We start from the raw sequence: 21,245 nt of genomic DNA on the forward strand, positions 1-21,245 counted from the left end.
TCTACAGGTAGAAGTTGTACTTTGTAAGGCACCTTGCATTGTACATGTCTGGGTGTAGAGATTGAAGACTATAGTGGAGATAGAATCATGCAGATACCAGAGTTCAGTCATTTTTCTGACCTGACACTTTACATGGTAATCATCTTGGTGTCAGTTGTAAGAATTGTGAAGACATATAGTTTACATCACCCTGATAATATCACATGATATAGCACCAGCAGAAGTACAATTTTCTATTGGTGGTACGAATGAAGTAAAAAAAAAAGAAAGAAATGCTTAAACTCTTTGTGTGCTTGTGTGCCTTGAACCCTGATTGGCACAGAAAATCCCATATACACTGTCCAAACTACCTGGCACAAAGAGGGGTAATATCTACCATATCTCCACCATCACAAAATTACCTTTTAGAGAGTGACCTTTTACAGTGCATTTCTGTCAACTCTGCAACATCATATAACATCACCACAGGAACCCAGGTTTTTCTCTTTGATTTCAGAAATTTCAAGATGCTAGTTTCCAAATTTTCCCAATATCCCCCAGCAAATCTCAAATTCAATCAGAAGATTATTTCACACTGGCATTCGCCTGCAACTCAACAAGGCAAATACAGAACCTGAATATTCTAAAAATCAGTTGAGCTAAAATAAAAACAAGAAAAAACAAGCTAAAAAAGAAGATGAAAGTCAAAATCTGAATGGATCAATGAGGACACACCTGAGCCAGAGGTGTGGTCACCGCTAGGACCGGTGTTGACGGAGGACGTTGGCCCCTGGAGGCGCGACCAGGCAAAGTCTGATGAGGGGTCCTGGGTGTAGCGGCAGAAGTTGATCTCAAAGTCACATGACGCTGAACCTGTGTTGACACTCGGGACTGCTGAGGCAGGGAGAGCTGGGGGATAAAAATGGACAATGTTGTTTAAAAGTTGATACGTTCATTTGTTAAACAAAGAAACTTTAACAAAGATACTTCCAATGTATAAGTCTCCTTGCAAAACCTTTTCATCATATTATTATTTGTTGAGGATGGGCTTAATTTGCTACAACACACAAACATTTTCCATAGACACTTGCCCACGTATACTCGGGACTTGTCCTCAATGGGTTAATGGTGCGCTTCAAATTTTTAGTCAAATGCCTCCAAGATACAGTAAGTACTTTGCACGCTGGCATAATATGAATCCTTGTTTCAATATTCATCTCTTTCTTTTGTGCACTACACCTCTTGCCCTACAATTCTGCATAGACTTCCTAAAAACTGATGCAGACATGGAGAGGAATGAAACAGCAAGATGTATGCATTTCATTGATCAATACAATCCTAATACTGCATTAGATGCATGCACAGCTGGTTATTCAATATGAAAACAAAACAAAACAAAACAAAAAGATATCCAGGGTCAAATTGACAGATCATAAAAGTATGCTAATATCAAGGCACATTAATCAGCAGCTATGACTGGTAACTATTCTGTACAGTTTTGCTCCAGAGCCACTTATCCATATATATGACCATGATGCACAAGTTGTCCTGTAAGTAATTTTTTTTCTTTCTAAAATAAACAATGTCTGTAAAAAAGAGACCTACATTAACTCAATTCACAATTGTGGAGATCTTACTATCACAGCTTCCCTCTGTGAGAACTATATCATCTATTGATGTATCTCCATAGGGAACGGATGTCAAGACAGCCACCAAGTAGACCTGTGTGTGTCAAAGGTCAACAGCAATCAGATCATTATGTTACATAGAATCACAGCAGGCTTGAACAAATATTCTTTGGTGTTATCTAACACTGTAGGATTCTTTAAGAATGCCGAGGTCTTAGTGTAAGTGAGCACACCTATTTGGTACCAAAATAAGTCTTGATATTTTAGAGTGATGAAGTCATCGAAAAAAAAAAAAAAAGAATTACAGAAGTTAGATGGAGAGTACATATGTATTTCGAGTTAAAAATATGACGTACAGGTAATTTACATACAAAAACTGTTCCTGAACAAAGAAAAATTGATATTCAATTTATATAAGAAAATTAATTATTACCAGATCTCAAATACTTTCTAATAGATGCAGCGCATGTAGACAAACAAAAGCTAAAGAGCATCTTAACAATTGTGTGAGACTTCATATTCAGCTTGGCTAGTGTGCATGGTGATGGTTGTCATGGAAACTCAATTCAGGCTCTCACAGAATAAAAAAACCCATCAAGTTTGTGTTCTCCATGGCACAGCATCTTATGTTATCAACTAAATAATCTCCTGATTAACCTGTTCCCTCTCAAACTGAAATTGCCATAGACTTAAAACAGGCACCATACATATGTTGGTTTGCATTGGCCAAGGGTTAACACACCTCATTAATGGCATCAAAGTCCACAGTGACCTGCCCATACAGCCAGGTGTTCTGGTCAACATTCTGCTGACCGCTCAGTGACCAGAGGATCTCGCTAGAAAGGAGGGCTGCACCTGTCGTCCCGTAGACCAGCAGCTGACCAGTGTCCACTCCAAACATCATATACCAGAAGCCAAGGCAGCGCTGACCGGTGAGATCAGGGGAGCTCAGGAAGAGGTGTGCCACCTCACTGGCTAGCCGTGGTGAGGAAGCCTCTATGAACATGTAGGAGCCTGCAGTGGGAAGATAGAACATTTGTATATGATATACTGACTTTGCTATAACACACATTTGCCATAGACACCTGCCTGAGTATTCTCGGGACTCGTCTTCAATGGGTTAAGAAAACTCAGGCACAACTGAGCACCAAAAAGTGTAGGGCATGATTACACAGTAACTGTTTTAGATAGTGAAAGATCAAACTTCTTTACATGAAAACTCCTTGACAGTAGTATTTGTAGTTGTGTTCCAGTGAGTAAGATACTGTGACCATATCTGCTATAGGTTCTGAGGGCTAACCACTGATCTTGGCACCTAAATGCACATTGAACGCTCTCTGAAAGAAGGTCAGTTGAGTTTTTCCTGCAGATGATATCATTCCTGGTGCTTCACGGAAAAATTTTCATCTCTTACTTGTCACACAAACAATGAAGCCATACTCACAGTTCATACTCATGCTAGTTAAAGATATATGTAAATATAAGAATATAGCTATATCAAAAGCTAATACATGTAGAATATCTAATGTCATCATTTCATAATTAATTGAATTATTTCAGTCTTAGCTTATTAAGTACATGTATGTAATTCAAAGCAGGTGTTTGTTTCTTACCAGAGTAGGAATACTGCATGCAGATAAAAAGATACGATTGCTTTATTGATTGTTGCACACAATGTATGCGTGTGTGTGTGTGTGTGTGTGTGTGTGTGTGTGTGTGTGTGTGTGTGTGTGTGTGCGTGTGTGTATGTGATTTTTTTTTAATTGCTCTAGTGTCTTGGGTGTGGCAAATTAAGACCTACCAAAGGAGGTTCCAAGGGTGTGGTCAACATTGGGACCGGTTCCTGTGCTGGGCGTGGTCCCTTGTAGTCTCAGCCAATCAAAGTCATCTCCATCCACATTCTGCCACATACACATGCTGGACTCGAAGTCACAGGATCCTGATGATAAAAGGAGCAGGTAACAAATAGAGAGAATTTGTCTCTTTACATCATGACCCAAGCTCCAGTACAGTTACATATTTCAGTAAGAACATATTTTTCAGTGCTACATACATAACATGGAAACTTTCGCGGTGTTGAAATATTTCGAGCAACCAGAAACTAGCGCAAAAATAAAAGCACACAAATATTTTTGCTTGCCACATATGTTCCTGTAGTTGATGTCTTGATTCCGCGGGATTAAAAACACACGAAACTTATCTTATCCGGCTGAGCGCAAAATATTCGTAGCGCGAAAATATCCACTTGTACAGTATCTGTATCTACCAACTTTCCTATATCTCTTTCTATTATCTACCAACTTTGCTATATCTCTTTCTATTATCTACCAACTTTGCTATATCTCTATTATCTACCAACTCTCCTATATCTCTTTCTATTATCTACCAACTTTCCTATATCTCTTTCTATTATCTACCAACTTTCCTATATCTCTTTCTATTATCTACCAACTTTCCTATATCTCATTCTATTATCTACCAACTTTCCTATATCTCTTTCTATTATCTACCAACTTTCCTATATCTCTTTCTATTATCTACCAACTTTCCTATATCTCTTTCTATTATCTACCAACTTTCCTATATCTCTTTCTATTATCTACCAACTTTCCTATATCTCTTTCTATTATCTACCAACTTTCCTATATCTCTTTCTATTATCTACCAACTTTCCTATATCTCTTTCTATTATCTACCAACTTTCCTATATCTCTTTCTATTATCTACCAACTTTCCTATATCTCTTTCTATTATCTGTCCGTCTGTCAGCCTGTCTGTTGTTTATCTTCTATCCATCCATCCAACCATCCATCCAACGATTCATCCATATTACATCTACAAATCTATCTACCTTATCATATTACCTACACATGTATCTGGATCAATATCTTCATAATTAGGGTTCAATTAGCGGTGTACAACTACATGCATGAGGGGAGGGGGTTAGATAGCATGTCTCTTACTAGTCATGATGATGATGATGATGATGACAGCATTTGTAAAGCACCATATATCTGTTTATAGAAACATTCAAAGGCGCAGACTTCTCCAAGAGAGTTAGCAATGGAATGCCTGGTGAAAAATGTGAGTTTTGAGTGAGGCTTTGAAATTCACATGAGATTTCATGAAATCTACTTTCCAATTAAAATTTCTCCCACAAGTTACTCAAATCCCTATAGATTTGATTACATTACAGCCCCCCAGGTTTGTGTAGGGAACAAGATAATATGGATTGCACAGAGCAATACAATGTGCAGCTCATTTGCATGATCCAAATTTGGCACTTACAGGAGGAAATTGCTAGACTCACATATGGGGAGTTTTAATGAATTCCTCACCTATGGCACCACATGGTGATAACTGGTAGTCAACATCATCTATTGCAATGTCACTCCTGGGACCCGAGCCTACCATGGCCTCAAACACCAGACGGAAGACGGCGGAGCTGGAGACATTGACGGAGGCAAAGAACCAAGTGTCACCCAGGTCAGAGGTTGACTGAGTCCACAGAGGCTGCTGGGTCTCCCTTCAAGCTGCCATGAGTCAATACACACGAGCAATCAGTTCCGATGGGTTGTACACACCATGCATGAATTACATGGTAGCTTTTAAATATAATTATATCGCACATAAGTATGTTTGATCGATGGATTACTTGACTTTGGAACACGCGATTGAGAGATGTTTTTCTCCTGTAACATCCATGCCATGGTACTATTACATATGCGGTACACTTTTTTGGTTACCACTTGTTACCATACCCGCGATTGCAAACGATATAAGAGTATTGCTTGCATCTATCAGCCACGCGGGTAGCTACCAAGTTCTAGTGGCACACATCCATGCACATCGCACAATTATCAGTATTACTTGTTCTTGTCTTTCGATCTAACGTTAGTCTCGTTCATTTGACTGCCGCAGACTGTGTTGTAATATTCAGCTACGATTAAAGAAACAAAACTCTGTGTAGTTGATGGAATACATTTTGGTCAAATCTCAAGTTTGTCAGTCGATGTGGGATATAAAGCAAATAATCATCTCCTATTTTTGGGGTAATGAATACAATCTAACATCTCCTCGTTGATCCTTAAGGTGTCTATCAACCCTCGCCTTCGGCTTGACCTAATAGACACCTCACGGATCACCACGTCAATGTTAAATTGTACCAATGCCCTCATAGTCGATGATTATTTGCTTACTATTCATTTGTTCGATTGTTTGTTTGTTTGTCTTTATTTCCTGCCTGACAAGATGGCTGGGATAACCCCATATTTTGCTTGCACTAGCTGGTCTTCCACAGGGTCCAGTTCTATGTACTTTTTAAGCCTTATTTCTTTCTCTCTTTCTTTCTTTCTTTCTTTCTTTCTTTCTTTCTATCTTTCTTTCTTTCTTTCTTTCTTTCTTTCTTTATCTATCTATTCATTCATTCATTCATTTCTTTATCTACTTAGCCCCATCAGTAATTGTTCTTCTTAAATATTTTTTTTCTTTTTATGCATAATGCTACACATGAAAGCAATTATAAAATGGGTTCAAGAATGTAGCCAATCAGAAGCACTAAAATGAGCCATGTGTGCGTCCTTGATTTTCTTACGAACATGCACAGCCATGCAAAAAGTGTGCAACAAGAAAGCATAACAGCAGGGGCGTGTTATCCTATGGGACATTATAGAGAAAGCATATTAAACTGCATGGTCACTGACGTCACAATGAATACTTTAGCAATTCGCACTCAATCAGTTGTCACAAGTGCATCGCGCACTACTATACATGCTCTCAATCACAAAATGGGGGGCGGCAATGAAAATGTAACATTGATTACAAAGAAATTACAATTATCTGGGAAACATTGGCCAACTGTATGTTTCTAAGTGTTTCCTGGCCTGCTTGCCATAACTGTGAAATGAAAGGAAAGAACACACACAGCTGTCAAAGAGTACGTGATATTGAGGAATAGAACTCGTTTTGATGTACTCACCATGACACTAAGTGCACCCATTTGGTCACCAAACATGTGGTAGAAGAACGTCCAGCAGAACTCCGTCTCACCCGTAGTCGCGGGGGTCGAAGTACGGCGTCACAAGTCTTGCTGTTTTCCCCTGGCTGCTGAGTAGCAGCATTGATGTACACGTAATGTCCTGGAGAAAAAAAAAATCAGGACAAAACATAATGTTAGATATTTGACTGGTTGTTTGTACATTGCCTGGATGTATGTAGATTGACTGGTTGTTTGTATATTGACTGGATTTCTGTATAATAATATATTGACCAGTTGTCTGAATATTGACTGGCTTTACGTATATTGACTGGTTGTCAGTACGATTATCAACTGCTTCATATTTGACTGTTTGTCTGCAGCAACACAGACAGAACAGACATACAAAAGGGTAGTGGTATAGTACAGCTTTTTCTGTTTGTTTGTGTGTGTGCGTGTGTGTGTTTGTATTCTTCATAGGCAAGGTATAATAAAATGTAAAATTGAAGGAAATCAATAAATATCACGGAAAAACAACAAAAAAGTACTGTACATATCCTTTACTTAAGCTGGAGATGTGGTGATTTACTTTAGTATTAATGTAAATGCCTGTACTTATACAAGTTGTTACTCAAAACTACTGTAAAAGTGGACATTTTTGTGGTGTTGAAATTTTTGAGCATTTCACGCAACCAGAAACTAGTGCAAAAATAAAAGCATGTGAATATTTTTGCTTGCTATATGTTCCTGCACTTACCATCTTGATTCGGCAGAATTAAAACCATGCGAAACTCTTCTTACCGGGTTGAGCGCAAAAAATCACGCAAAAATATCCACTTTTACAGTAGTACTATGTCCATATTTTTTTTTTAATGGATGGCATATCCTGATTCACACGTTTTGCATTCAAGACAAATAAATGATGTTGAAGTGCAAGATTATGATAAATTTTCACACTCCAACCTCTTGCACATTGTAAGATTGTTTGACTTAGACCCCCTATCACAAACAAGGATTAAACCCCTACATTATTTGGCAGGTAAAAATACAACACATACAAGATAAACAAGGAAAAGTAGAAATTACGAGGTGCGTAATATATGTCCCCGCCGGAAGTAGCATTTAGTAGCAAAATGTACAATATAGGTAAAAAGATCAAGGTCAAAGGTCAAAGAAGTCAAAGGTCAAAATTCTATGTAGAAGTTTTGAAGCCCTCACCTAGTGCCATCACATAAAGCAAACGGAATCGAAATCGGGTTAGAAATAGCGAAGGAGTAGCATTTTGTAGCCAATGTACAATATAGGTAAAAAATCAAGGTCAAAGGTCAAAGAAGTCAAAGGTCAAAATTCTGTGTAGAAGTTTTGAAGCCCTCACCTCGTGCCATCACATAAAGCAAATGGAATCAAAATCGGGTTAGAAATGGTGAAGGAGTAGCATTTGATAGCAAAATGTACAATACAGGTCAAAAATGAAGGTCAGAGGTCAAAGAAGTCAAAGGTCAAAATTCTGTGTAGAAGTTTTGAAGCCCTCACCTAGTGCCATCACTTAAAGCAAACGGAATTGAAATCGGGTTACAAATGGCAAAGGAGTAGCATTTTGTAGCAAAATGTACAATATAGGTCAAAAATCAAGGTCAAAGGTCAAAGAAGTCAAAGGTCAAAATTCTGTGTAGGAGGTTTGAAGCCCTAACCTAGTGCCATCACATAAAGCAAACGAAATCGAAATCGGGTTAGAAATGGCGAAGGAGTAGCATTTTGTAGGCAATGTACAATATAGGTCAAAAATCAAGGTCAAAGGTCAAAGAAGTCAAAGGTCAAAATTCTGTGTAGAAGTTTTGAAGCCCTCACCTAGTGCCATCATATAAAGCAAACGGAACTATCAAAATCGGGTTAGAAATGGCGAAGGAGTAGCATTTTGAAGCAAAATGTACAATATATGTCAAAGGTCAAGGTCAAAGGTCACAACTGAAATTCTGTGTAGAAGTTTCAAAGCTCCCATGTAGTGCTATCATATAAAGCAAACAGAATCAAAATCGGGTTAGAAATGGCAAAGGAGTAGCATTTTGAACATTTTGATCACACACGGACGCACAGACGGACGGACGGACGGACGCTACGACGGACGGACGGACGGACAGACAGACAGACGGACGGACACACAGACACACACACGTACGGAGCCCATTTCATAGTCCCCTGCTCGAACTCGTTCGGCGGGGACAAAAAACTAAAAGAACATAAGTGTGGTTTGTAGTTGCCTGTTTGGCTTACCATAGGCTGTTCCCATGGTAACATCCACAGAGGGTCCAGTGTATGGCGTCGCTGTCGATCCAGCTGTCCAACTCCAATCAAAGTCATCCGTTGTGTCCTGTGCATAGCCACAGAGTGAGGAGTCCTCAAAGCCACATGTATGGAAACCTGCAGTCACAAACAGATGGGTATTCAATCATATGTGAACAAAACCAACAAAAAGTCACACATGCTGATTATACACGATGACTCAAAATAGGTAATCAGTCTTTAGTTGTTGCTTTTTTATTTTCTGAAAGAGTAATTCTTCTTGTATATAATTATTTGAAAATTTGGAATCAAAGAACACATGGAAAATTGTATTAATCTTGCTGCTTTTCTGGAATGCTTTTTTTTTTGGGGGGGGGGGTAGAATTGTGTGATTAGGTATGTCTTATACAATTGTAGGTCCCTTGGATGGACTGTGAAATACAGACAGGCTGTGATCAAAATGTACAACTTTAGACTCTAACATAATTCTAAATTTTCATATATTTCACATTACTTGAGGATACTTTTTTTTCTGTGTTGTAAGGGTATGAGAGGGACAATTCAAAAATATAGAGAACTCCCCTGTAGCATCTTTTTGACATCTTCATATCAGACAAACACAAATCAAGTCTGTGCAGTGCAGGGCACTGTTGCGTATACATGTTTCTAGGCCAAAGTAATTTGTGAGATGTGGACGACTTAATTAGCATACCACTTCACAATCAAAAGATTAACCCGTTGAGGACGAGTCCCGAGTATACTCATGCAGGTGTGTGAGGGAAATGCATGTTATAGCAAAATCAGCCCGTCCTTGACGAGTTAAAAGAGATTCCTTTTTCTCATTGCTCCACACAGAAGGCAACTTCACCTAGACTTTGGATGATATTATTCTGATGCAAATCAAAATCTTTTATTTTTTTCGGGGAAGATGGGAGCTGAAATCAGGGGTACCCTTTTGCAAATGAACATCATATCTTACCTGGGCAGTCTCCATTTGTGATGAAAATGTCATCCAGGGCGATGTCACTGTCAAAGTTGGTTCCCGTCACTCCCTCAAACACAAACTGTGCATAAAAACATGTGACACTGGTGTTTAAGAGATCAGCAAACATACACATACAAGGAAAAAAGCAAAATAATGAATTTTATCAACAAGTCTTCAGAACTCTTGAAATAAACAGTAAAGAGAGATGTACTGTATAAGCCAAGTATACTGGCTCTTTTATTCCTCATACCAAACAATGCTGTTTGTTTGCATTCTTTTTTCTGTCCCATTTGCTTTTTCCTCACTTGTAAAAAAGAGAGAAAAAAAAGGAATATGAGACAATTCTGGCTGATGTCACTGCAAGGCAATACAAGAACAAATGATACATTGTATGCTCCAGTTATCATATTTTCAACAATTATCATATTTGTTGTGAAGTTCAATGCTTTTCTGAATTCAAGTTGACTTACAGTGAGTATAGTGCTTTTTACACATACAAAAGGGGTCTGAGCTTTCGATCCTACCAGAATCTTTGTAAGAGGCAAAATGACACACAGGTAGGGAAAGCACTCACATAATAGACTACACACAACAAGCAGTTTCAGGAGGGCTAGGGACACAGAACAATGAAAACAAAAGGGATGGGTTAAAAGTCAAAGGCAGGGAGCCAAACAGGTAAGGAAGGGGATTAAAGCAAGGGGGTGAATGGACAAAAGGCAGAGGTGGGCTAGTGATCATGGGGGGGGGGGGGGGGGGGGGGGGGCAACCTGTGAAGGATAAAGATGAATAGGGAGGCAACATCAAACAAGATAAGGAACAACAGAAGGATAAAGAATGGGGGGGGGGGGCTGAACAAGCAGCAGGCCCTACACCTGGTGTACAAAGATGTGGCAACTAATTAAAGTGAGAGCCAACCAATAAATGCAAAGTATATAACATGTCAATATGTATATTTTAAGTAATCTTTTTTATAAAATGGGTTCAAGAATGTAGCCAATAGGAAGCGCTGAAATGAGTCACATGTGCTTTGGTTACTCAGTCCCATTGCACTGCGTGTTAAATCCTATTGCCGATCGTCTGTGCGCACGGCGGCTCCTTTGAATTGCATGCATACGCACTGTCAATCCTGTAAACAACTTCTAGTTCGGGCTGCCGGCCGCCGGCCTTTCTTCCCTTGTGCATAACATGTGTGGCGTACGTATACTCTTATACATACAGTACAGTAGACCACGCGTTGTGGGACCGAACACATACATGGAGTCACTTTGAAGGGCAAATCCAACGATTTAGCAGGTTAATTCTCACGCCGTTTTCAAAGTATGTTGTCTAGTAGGCCTATATGAGGAGTCTATCCAAGTCTTTAAGGTAAAGGGTGCATATTCTATGTAAAATAAGTAAGTTTTCATGCGGGAACTAAGTGTCCGGAAACCCAACCCCCCATCATACTTATATGTGCGGGATTTCCGAGTGCGACGTGCGTAAATGTTTGGGACGAACATCTTCGGACTTCTTGACCCACAAATGTACGTGAAAAACGCTGAAAAATGCTGTTAGTTTTCGAATTTTCGACCCATTTTATAAAACAAATGATGCACAGGATTATTTCGTGGCGTTTAACGCACTCTATCCTGTGCATCATTTGTATAATATCATATAATTGCATGTGTTGTTGAGCATTAGCCATGATCAATATCATGATCATACATGATACTCGCATACATATGCCCCCTGATTTTCAACATGGCCATCAATCAAAAACAATGTGTATTGGTGCATAAATCATTTGAGAAAAGTTCACAAGTTGGCAAGCCATTGACTGAGTCAAGTTTGTAAATGTGACATGCAAAAGCTTATGACACTTTTACTATTTTTTTTTTTGTTGTTGTTATGGAGAGGAATTGTAACTTAGCCCGTTGAGGGCGGACTGATTTTGCTATAACACACATTTCCCATAGACACCTGCCCGAGTATTCTTGGGACTCGTCTTCAATGGGTTAAACGTATCTTACCTTGTAGTCAGTAGTGGGGATGAATTCCACCTGGGCATTGTACCACTTCCTAGAGAGGGAGCCACTGCGAGACCATAGGACCGGACCGAGGCTGGACCCAACCTTGGCGTACACACTCAGCGTCCCCATGTCGGCCCCCCACATGTGGTACCAGAACTGAGCACAAATCTTCCCCACAGAGGCAGGGATCAGTGCAGATTCAAGCCGGGCTATGTTGTTGAAGTTATTGGAGGCCTCGGTGTAGATATAGAATCCTGCGACTGAAAGGAATGAAATACAAAGAGCTCATTGCCTTTAAACACCACCTCTAATACTTAAAGGGTAATAATTTCAGCATATTTCAGACCACGTAATACAGAACAAGATAATCAAAATGTGAAAAATTTATCGAATGAGTGTCTTACTGTGTGTTGAATTGTTCTATGATTTGTGGTTTATGGATTGTTTTGGCAATAACAACCAACACAAACTCTTCCATTCTCAACTTCTGGTTTCTCACATATTTCATTTTTTTCTATTGAAAATCTTGATTCACGTAAAACTAGACTCACTGAAGATATGCCAAGCCACACAATATGCTCTCTGAGTACTAAATACAAATGTTCTAGTTTATATAATATTTGAGAATAGAGTCAGAATTTCATTTCATATTGAATAGTTTGATTTTATTGCAATCTCAGTTAACACATAACCAAATTTGCCCTTTCTACATAGACCTAATTTTTCCATCATGTTCTTCTAAATTTTGGGAACACACTGAAGGGAAAAAAAAACTTAAACAAACCTACAACTGCATAACAAATGTTGCTAGAGAGCTTGATTTCTGGTGATATTTTTTCCAAGTGACACCCATCACCATCAGAGTTAAACTAAAAACTTTGTAAGGCAGCTTTTGAAGAGGTCATCTCTCTTGTACCTGTTCCCAGGGTGTGGTCAGTGGCTGGTCCAGTGTAAGTGGACGTGGTCTCCCCAGAGTTCCTGGTCCAATCAAAGCCGTCGTCTGTGGCCTGGGTGAAGGTACAGAAGCCTGCCTCAAAGTCACAGCTGTACACACTGGGACCTGTAAGATACAAACATTCATTTCTTAGTGTCATCAGCATAAAGGAGAGGTAAAAAATGCTTTCTATAATAAGCCTGCAGAACACTGTCAAATTTTATTGTGAAATGGAGACATATGCATAAGAAACATCTGAAATACCACTATGATTAGACAATTTCAAAAGTGAAATATCGCCCAAAGAGGTTCACCAACAGTGTTGCAATCTCAGAGTATCTGAACATGGTTGCTACATAATCACTGCTGCATAATTGATTTCAAATCGGGTCATAGTAGTATCCATTGAGCTTCTGTCTAGAAAGAAACGCATGCAGTTTGTTGGGAAAGACTACTGCAAGGGCACAAGTGACCATCACATTATATTTTTACCTTTCTACCATTGAAAGGGAGGGCATTTCAGGAATGATGCCATGTTCTACAATCACAGTTTAGATTTGAACACAAAAGGCTCCAAGTCAACTCAGTATCCTGGCAATAAGTCACTCCAGCCAGGATAAGTTTCTTTGTAAATCCTTGTGATGTATTGCATGCAAATTCCAAATAGTGGAAGATGAATTTAGATTCCCTCTATGAACTATGTTTGACCTCTCTAGCCCATATCTAACCAAGATACTGAAATCCTCATAGACTTTTTATGCTAATACAAGATTTACAAGCCTCATATTAGATGTCATGATTTCAATAATGACAGATGTCAAAACCACACTCACATCTTCAAGTTACTTTCAGGAATCACGATGCACATTGCACTGATTGTAAATACCAGTTGTGTCACATTCTTTTTGTTTCAGCTTAGCAACTTTGGTTCCTGCCAATAATCAAAATATCACATTAATCCCATGATGTCCCTTAGATTGCCAAACTAAAGAGAATAGAGTAGTCTCTGTGAAATAAACTTTCCTGTTGTTCAGCAAGGCTCTTATTGATTGCATGAAAAACAACACTATACAATTCTTTATTATACAGAAGAAATCATTATTCATGCTGGTATAAGAGGAGTCATTCAGTAAACAAAACAGTCATTCCACAGAATATTTTCAACAAATGAAGCAATTCCAATGCTGTCAATACAGATACTCTACAGATTCATACCAAGCCTTCAAAGTGACAAAAGTGTGATTTCAAACCTACTAGGTGATGGTGTGGACAACGGCAGTCCTGTCCCTGTGTCTAGAGTGGTCAATGAGGGCGGTCTTGGATCAGCCTGAGGTGGTAGGACTAAAGAGTGGATGTAAAGCACAGACAAAATATAATGTTAGATTTCTGTGCTTTGAGTGCCAAGTGGCTCAAAAAACCTTAGCATTCTACAAAATGTCCAAAGTGCTTGGCACAGAAAGGCTAAAACTCACCTCCACAATAAGACTCCACAAACATGAGATCATCCAGCGCAATGTCTCCCTCAAAACCTTGTCCAACAATCCCTTCAAATACAACCTAAAATGTCAACAAACAAACAAAACAAAAGAAAAATTGATACTACAATACAACCAAATATTTGCATAAATCTCACCAATATGATGTCCATTGCAATGCTGGATTGCAAATATACTATATGTGACCGTGCACCTCAAAACGAACATAAAGTCGCACACACTGATTTTGCATGAGGACTGAAAATAAAGTGAAATGGGTCAACCTAGACGAACTTGACTTTTTTCAAATTTTCTGAAAGAGTGGGTCTTCTTTTACATTATGCTAAAATTTGGTATCATAAAACGGGCAGGAAAATGTGTTTTTTTAGCAGTTTATCTCGAACATTTTTGGTAGAATAGTGTGATTAGGTGAATCTTTAGAATCCTTTTCATTTCTGAAAAACCTTGTCCACACTCTTCACTTTCAAATCTAATATCTTTTGAAAGGATAGTGCTACTGCTTTGAAAGTTGGTATTAATTATGGACAGAATGTGTTAATGAGGCATGCTTAATTTCAGTTTAATCTGATAATCCCTTCATTGTTGTTACTCTGGTGGTTTACTTCCTGTTTTTTGTCCCATTCATCGCACACCCAGCACAGTTTGGTAAAGATTAAGCGCTTGAATAGACACTGTACTTCAGAGCCTCTTTTCTCAGTTCACACTTTTCCCGAGTTTGTGCTTTCTTTCCAATATTTAGATAGGTTAGGAGAGTCCATTTGATTTGAGTTATACATCATTTTAAAGCTTAAAGTCTGCTCTTTTAGAACATGGTCTTACCTAAAAATTCATGTCTGGCGACTTTTTGTTTGTTTTGATGTGCAGGGTCACATATACTAATTACGAAAATTTCTGTCAAAGTTTGGCAGTTTGTTTAAGGCAGTTGCCATGTTGAGCAATATGTCAAACATTGATGCTGAAGTCAACCCGATTTTGTAATGTATTGGAGACAATAAATCATTATCTGTCTCATCTGATCATGTAATCCTATGACAGAGGTTTTAAAAAACAAAAACAAATACTAGCAACTGGAAAAATAGGTTCAAGAGAATTGGTTCTTTGCTTGCAAAATCATGTTATGACCAAGAAATTTGGACAAAGGATAGATAAAAACACAATGTCAAATATATATATATACATTTTTTACCCACGCCGATGAAAATCGGCAGGGGGTTATGTAAAGGGTTCCGTATGTTTGTTTGTTTGTTTGTTTGTTTGTTTGTTTATTTGTGTGTTTGTTTGTTTGTTTGTTTGTTTGTTTGTTTGTTTGTGTACAAGATAACAAGAGAACGGGTAAACGGATTTGCACGAAATGTTCAGGGGATGTCTGGATAATGACAGGAAAGAATCGATTAGATTTTGGTGATAATCGGTTGACCCTTGCAAATTCTGTGCGACCTTTAAGTTTTGACCCCATGGTATAGTGACCACTCCGAAAATTTCCCGTTTCTCACTTTGCGATTTTCCGCTACCATACGAAAACATAAACTCCCAAACGATCGGACTTCGCTGCTCAAATGTTCGTAAGAATTCCGAAATTTACGTTTAGGCCTATTTGAAGGACTATGTCCTTCTGGATTTATGAAAGTTCGTTCTCCGTCGTCACAAACTGGCCCGTATTTTGATGATTTTTCAAATTAAAATTGATTGTTTTTTTCGTTGCAGGAGCATTTGCTCGGTCGCAGTCACACTGCACGATATGCGCGCTCAATGTCAATGCGTGTGCAAGGCCGCTGAAAATGCATCGCGCTCTACCCTGTTGGTGCAAAATAGCATCGGGGACGTTGCGGCGCTCGTTGGTGACCGAATACTGGTGCAGTAGACATTTGCATTTAACCCTTGCATTGAATAATTCCCGTAGACACTAATCATAGGGGTAATTGCCTAGGGGGTACGTAAATTTTGTTTTTCTTTTGCGCTTTTGTGGATACCATCAAAGATCGTACACTCATACGACCTTTGATATCAACACACTCTCGGGTTGCTATAAGCAAAATATCCCGCAAGAAAACGGCGTATTTCTCGATTTTTAGCGCTTTTTCGGCGACCCGTCGCGTAGACAATACTCTTAAAACTGGACTTAATTCGCGCGCGCTTGGAAAAGTTCCGAATCTGCACTTTTGACGGTGGAATTTGGGATTTTCGATGGATCTTTGGAGGAGACTAAAGGACTTTCCTGTGGTGAATGAGTGTTACCGTATGTGAAATGATGTGATTTGCGTGTGATGTGACTGTAGAACCAAAGATCGTACACTTCAGTGTCCGATCTTTGGTAGAACGCACTGGCTGGTGATAAAGGACACTGGCAATTAAGTGACCGAATTCTGGTAGATGACCGAATGCACAGTATGTTTACCCCGACTTTGTACAAGGCGTGGGTCTGCCGCCTTTGACGGCCCCTCTCTAGTTAAACAAATGAGTTATCAATGACTGAAAGACATAAAGACTCACGTAGAAATTCACAGAGCTGATGATTGGTACTTGTCCCTCTGACCAGCCATCTCCTGCATTGACACCATAGATCCAAAGGTCAGAGGTCACGCTGCCCTCTACAGTCTCGAGGTAGATATGGAGCGAGCCAATCTGAGTGCCATACATGTGATACCAGAACCGCAGACACCTGCCTCCAGAGGGCGTGGCACCAAATGCCTGGCTGCGGAGGCGGGCTGCGTCGTTCAACACCTGGGGTGACGACGTCTCGATGAAAACAAATGAACCTGGAGCAAGAACAGTAGCCTTCATGACAATGAGTCATTGATTTTTACACTGCCAAAACTATACCCTGATTTAATCTTTAGTTAACCATAACCAAAGAATGATATCTTCTGATCAGTAGAATAAAAAACAACTAGAAATGTCGCTATGGCGACTGGTATGCCTCCGCCATAATGCATGATTCTCCTAATAGGTCTAGATAGTACATGTGGACAATGTGTGATTACATTTTCACAAAACTGGCAAAATATTGAAATGACAAGTTTGTCAGAAATGTGTTGAATGTTCACCTTCCTTGAACTTGGTTTAATTGGATGAATAGGAGAGCATGTATTTGGGGATTTAAGGACTTTAACTTGACTTTGACCCATTCATACATATATGCATTGAGTAATTTTCATGGTACCGGTATGGAGAAAAAGTGCAATTTCTGTACTGAATAGTAAATTGTTACCATGTTCATCTGGCCTTAGACCCTAAAATTCATAAGATAATCACTTTCAGGTAGAACATGCATAGATATGCAGTAAGTTTCACAATAAATTGAGCCACTTCCGAGATATGGAGGAAAAAGTTAGTTCAGCACTTTCACTTGATCTTTGACCTTTTGACCTTTGAGGCAATAAAAAAAGAAAAAGAAAAAAAACTCTCCAGAGAATTTCTGTTAGGTTACACATGCATACACCAAGTGTAAAAAAAAAAAAAATACTAATCCTGCTGGCATTGCATGAACATGAGGGAAATAGTAAAATTTTGAAGTGTTGCACTTGACCTTTGACCCCCTGACCTTTGACCCCATGAACCCTACATTCTCTAGATAATCACTGCCAGTCAGTACATGTATATATGCTATGTTCCATGAAGATACCTTGAACAATTTTCCAATTTACAGAGAAAAAAAAGAAGTTTTAATACTTTTACTCGACCTTTTGACCTTTGACCTTTGACCTCATGACCCAAACTTTCACCAGAGAATCTAAATTGGGTAATACATGTATACACTAAGTTTCAAGAAAATATCTTCAGGCATTGCATAGATATGGTGGAAATAGTGAAATTTTATGTATTTGACCTTGACCTTTTGACCTTTGACCTCGGGCACGTGCACCCAAAAGTTGATAGGCACAACTTCACCCCCTAATACACATACATGCCAAGTTTCATTAGGATACCTCAACAGCTTTTGATAGTTACCTTGTCCACAAAATTCATTACGGACGGACGGAAAGACGGACGGACGGAAGGACGGACGGATGGACGGACGGACGGAAGGACGGACGGACGGACGGACGGACGGACAACCCGAAAACATAATGCCTCCGGCACCACTTCGTGGCGGAGGCATAAAAAAATCCTCTGATAATAAGAAACAAAAACCCCTCTGCTAATAAAAAACAAAAATCCCTTTACTATCGAAAAACAAAAATCCCTCTAATGATAATAACAAAAAATCCTTCTAAGGTGTAAGAATTCATCTGTCAGATACCTATCAATCAAACTTTTGGATCCTTAATGGCATCAATGGCATGGAAATTTCCTGATTCTGACTGTATCTCAAAATGCAACAATGTACAATTTGCTGCTGTAATTTATGATCTATTTTACATTCCAATATCTATTCTTAAATGATGTCTACACAGTCCAGAGAGCATGATAATGCTCATCAATATTAAACATGGACATGAGTAGGATCAGAATTAAGCCTTTCCTAAAACAAAAAGGTGCCACGCAAAATTTCCCTACCACAAAACTTCCACTTTTATAGTGTAATGTTCACAATTTGCCTCAATTACACACTGTGGAAGGAATACATACACACAGGTGAAGAACTGGAGCCACACAAGTTACCTAAGGCTGTTCCCAGGGTGTGGTCTACAGAGGGACCTGTTCCTACACTTGGTGTGCCACCTGAACCCAGGATCCAGTCAAACATATCCCCAGTGGGGTCATTGGTCCAGGTACAGAAGCCAGACTCAAAGTCACAGTCACCTATAGACAGTGGAGACGTGGGGACAGAACGGAATTATCACGTTGCCAAAACTCTCCACTAAGCACATGACAAGACCTAAGGTCAGTAGCACCAGTGATGAGCTATGGCCAACATTTGTAAGCCACCAGTCAAATCTTGAAAGGCACAGAATTAAGTATATGGCATCATGTACTTCGTCTGACATATTGCAGATTCATATGAGGCTCTAAATAACATCTCAGGGTTTGTTGGATGCCAGAAGACGATGTTAGAAACTAAAGTGAAACAAAGTCTCTCCGTGCTGAATAAACGATGAGTTTTCTATTCATATTATATGAAAAACATAGAATCAACTGATTTCAACACTGGATATTTGTGTTACTATGGTATCTGCTACATATATGTAGGAACAAAACTTGTTAAAGTTATCAAAACTGGCAATAAGAGGATTCTTACATGTACACTGTACCTTTAATAGCCTAATCATTTTTTTCACTTACAAGTATAAGTGAGATTTCAAGCTTTAAAGGTTAAGGTGATGAAGTACTGACTGTTCCTAGAGGATTTTTTTTTTGAATAGGATACATTCAACTGCTCTAATAATAAGGTAACTCTGCCTACAAGACAACACATTTATAGTATTCTTGTATATTTCAGCAAATAATACTGCATAAAACAAATATCCATTGTACTCTGCCAGATAAGAAAATAGCACCCTCACACAATCTACTGCAATCCTAGTGTTAGATTCATACCAGGTGTAAGGCAAGATCCAGCATACATGTCAATGTCATCGAGAGCGATGTTGCCGAGGGCGCCATCACCGACTGTCGCCTCAAAGTAAACTTGGAAGTCGTCATTGATGGCCAGAGGAATTCGGGCCACGTTCCACTGGTCACCAAGCTGACCGGTCAGTGTGAAGTAGGGGGATGATAGCAAACCACCAACCTAGTATTACAAAGGACATTCAGAAAAAGTATTATGCTTACAAACCAAGCCTATCACTTAAACAGATGGTATAATTTTGGTTAAGATGGAGCTTCAGGTTTCAACTTCTTTGGGAGATAATGAAAAACCTCAGATGAATTATGAAAGAGCACACAATTCTAGGAATTCAATGTTTATTTGATGCATTTTGTTTCTGAAATGGCTGAGATATCCAAAACAAAAAGGTCCTAATAAAAGGTGTAACCCACCTTTTATCAGGACCACTTTCTTTTCCTTTTTTTTTTTATATCTCAGCCATTTCAACAGTGATTTTCATCAAATAAATCAGCAACCAGCGCCTTGCCTAAGCAGAGCGTAGCATGCACTTTAGTCGTCGTATGCAAACCTAAAATATGTGCAGCATGAACTCCTGACTTCATTGATCCGACCTGCCAAAAAAATCAAAAATGCTTCAAAAATCCATAAAAATTATTGGATCATCTCCAAAATTCCATCATCTCTTCCATGTGTCATTACAAAACATCCCTGTAAGTTTCATCAAAATCTGTTTACAACTCTTTGAGATATTTTGCACAAAGACAAACAGAAAAACAAACAAACGGACAAACCAACCAACAGCAGCAAAAACATACCCTCCTTGGCAGAGGTAACAAATCATCTATCTTGGTCCTTGTTTCAAGGAAGGGGAATGATCTAACTTAGATGTGAAACAACTCTGTAAAGTTCTGGCTGCTGCTAAAACTGACATCTTCCCACTGAAATAAATAAATGACATTGTACTAATTCTGACATCAACTCTCTCAAGTTTAGTTGTGCAGCTGCATATGTAACATTTCAGCTTGCAGCCTTTTCTCTCAAAGTCAGAATGTTATGTGGCATTAGGTTTGATCTAACAAATCTCAACAAGAAAAGTCCCCCATAGACTTTTAAATGCGCTTTCCCAGAAAGAAAGGAAATTACTTGTTATCAAAAACATGGCATGATTTCACCTCTTGCATCTCCTCCCCTTTTACAAAGGAAGTAAGTTTTTTAAAAACATCTCTCAAGTTTGAACTGACCTCCACTAGCATGGACAGGGTGCCAATGTTGCCCCCATACATGTGGTAGTAGAACTCCAAACAGTGGCTACCAGCAGCTGGGAAGGTGTGTGAGTAGAGCCAAGCCTTTTCTCCCTGCACCCTTGGGGCAGCTGTGTCAATGTACATGTATTTACCTACCAGGGAGAAAATTGATAGAGTACATAACAAAGTATCAATGTAATACTTGGCAGGGAATTTAGTGAACGAAA

The 21,245-nt window shown here is 39.0% G+C and overlaps 2 protein-coding genes across 2 annotated transcripts in view; both read right to left on the reverse strand.

The window, feature by feature from the left end:
* The window catches only part of LOC139718772 (MAM and LDL-receptor class A domain-containing protein 1-like), a 35,871-nt gene extending 32,348 nt beyond the window's left edge, over nucleotides 1-3,523 (reverse strand). Inside the window, exons 1-4 of the mRNA XM_071630237.1 lie at nucleotides 3,409-3,523; nucleotides 2,350-2,621; nucleotides 1,617-1,701; nucleotides 715-888 (exon numbers count right to left, since the gene is read on the reverse strand). Coding sequence (XP_071486338.1) covers nucleotides 715-888; nucleotides 1,617-1,701; nucleotides 2,350-2,621; nucleotides 3,409-3,523 — 646 coding nt within the window. The remainder of the gene's footprint in view (nucleotides 1-714; nucleotides 889-1,616; nucleotides 1,702-2,349; nucleotides 2,622-3,408) is intronic.
* A 13-nt stretch (nucleotides 3,524-3,536) lies between these two features.
* The window catches only part of LOC139718773 (MAM and LDL-receptor class A domain-containing protein 1-like), a 33,772-nt gene continuing 16,063 nt past the window's right edge, over nucleotides 3,537-21,245 (reverse strand). The window contains exons 13-25 of the mRNA XM_071630238.1: nucleotides 21,016-21,170; nucleotides 19,765-19,957; nucleotides 18,889-19,029; nucleotides 16,777-17,042; nucleotides 14,263-14,347; nucleotides 14,045-14,131; nucleotides 12,773-12,916; nucleotides 11,857-12,116; nucleotides 9,842-9,926; nucleotides 8,854-9,000; nucleotides 6,586-6,745; nucleotides 4,918-5,052; nucleotides 3,537-3,546 (exon numbers count right to left, since the gene is read on the reverse strand). Coding sequence (XP_071486339.1) covers nucleotides 3,537-3,546; nucleotides 4,918-5,052; nucleotides 6,586-6,745; nucleotides 8,854-9,000; nucleotides 9,842-9,926; nucleotides 11,857-12,116; nucleotides 12,773-12,916; nucleotides 14,045-14,131; nucleotides 14,263-14,347; nucleotides 16,777-17,042; nucleotides 18,889-19,029; nucleotides 19,765-19,957; nucleotides 21,016-21,170 — 1,868 coding nt within the window. The remainder of the gene's footprint in view (nucleotides 3,547-4,917; nucleotides 5,053-6,585; nucleotides 6,746-8,853; nucleotides 9,001-9,841; nucleotides 9,927-11,856; nucleotides 12,117-12,772; nucleotides 12,917-14,044; nucleotides 14,132-14,262; nucleotides 14,348-16,776; nucleotides 17,043-18,888; nucleotides 19,030-19,764; nucleotides 19,958-21,015; nucleotides 21,171-21,245) is intronic.

This window comes from Diadema antillarum, unplaced genomic scaffold, assembly GCF_040938485.1.
Source record: "Diadema antillarum isolate AM-2024a unplaced genomic scaffold, OU_Dant_1.0 scf00000099, whole genome shotgun sequence".
Classification (NCBI taxonomy): Eukaryota; Metazoa; Echinodermata; class Echinoidea; order Diadematoida; family Diadematidae; genus Diadema; species Diadema antillarum.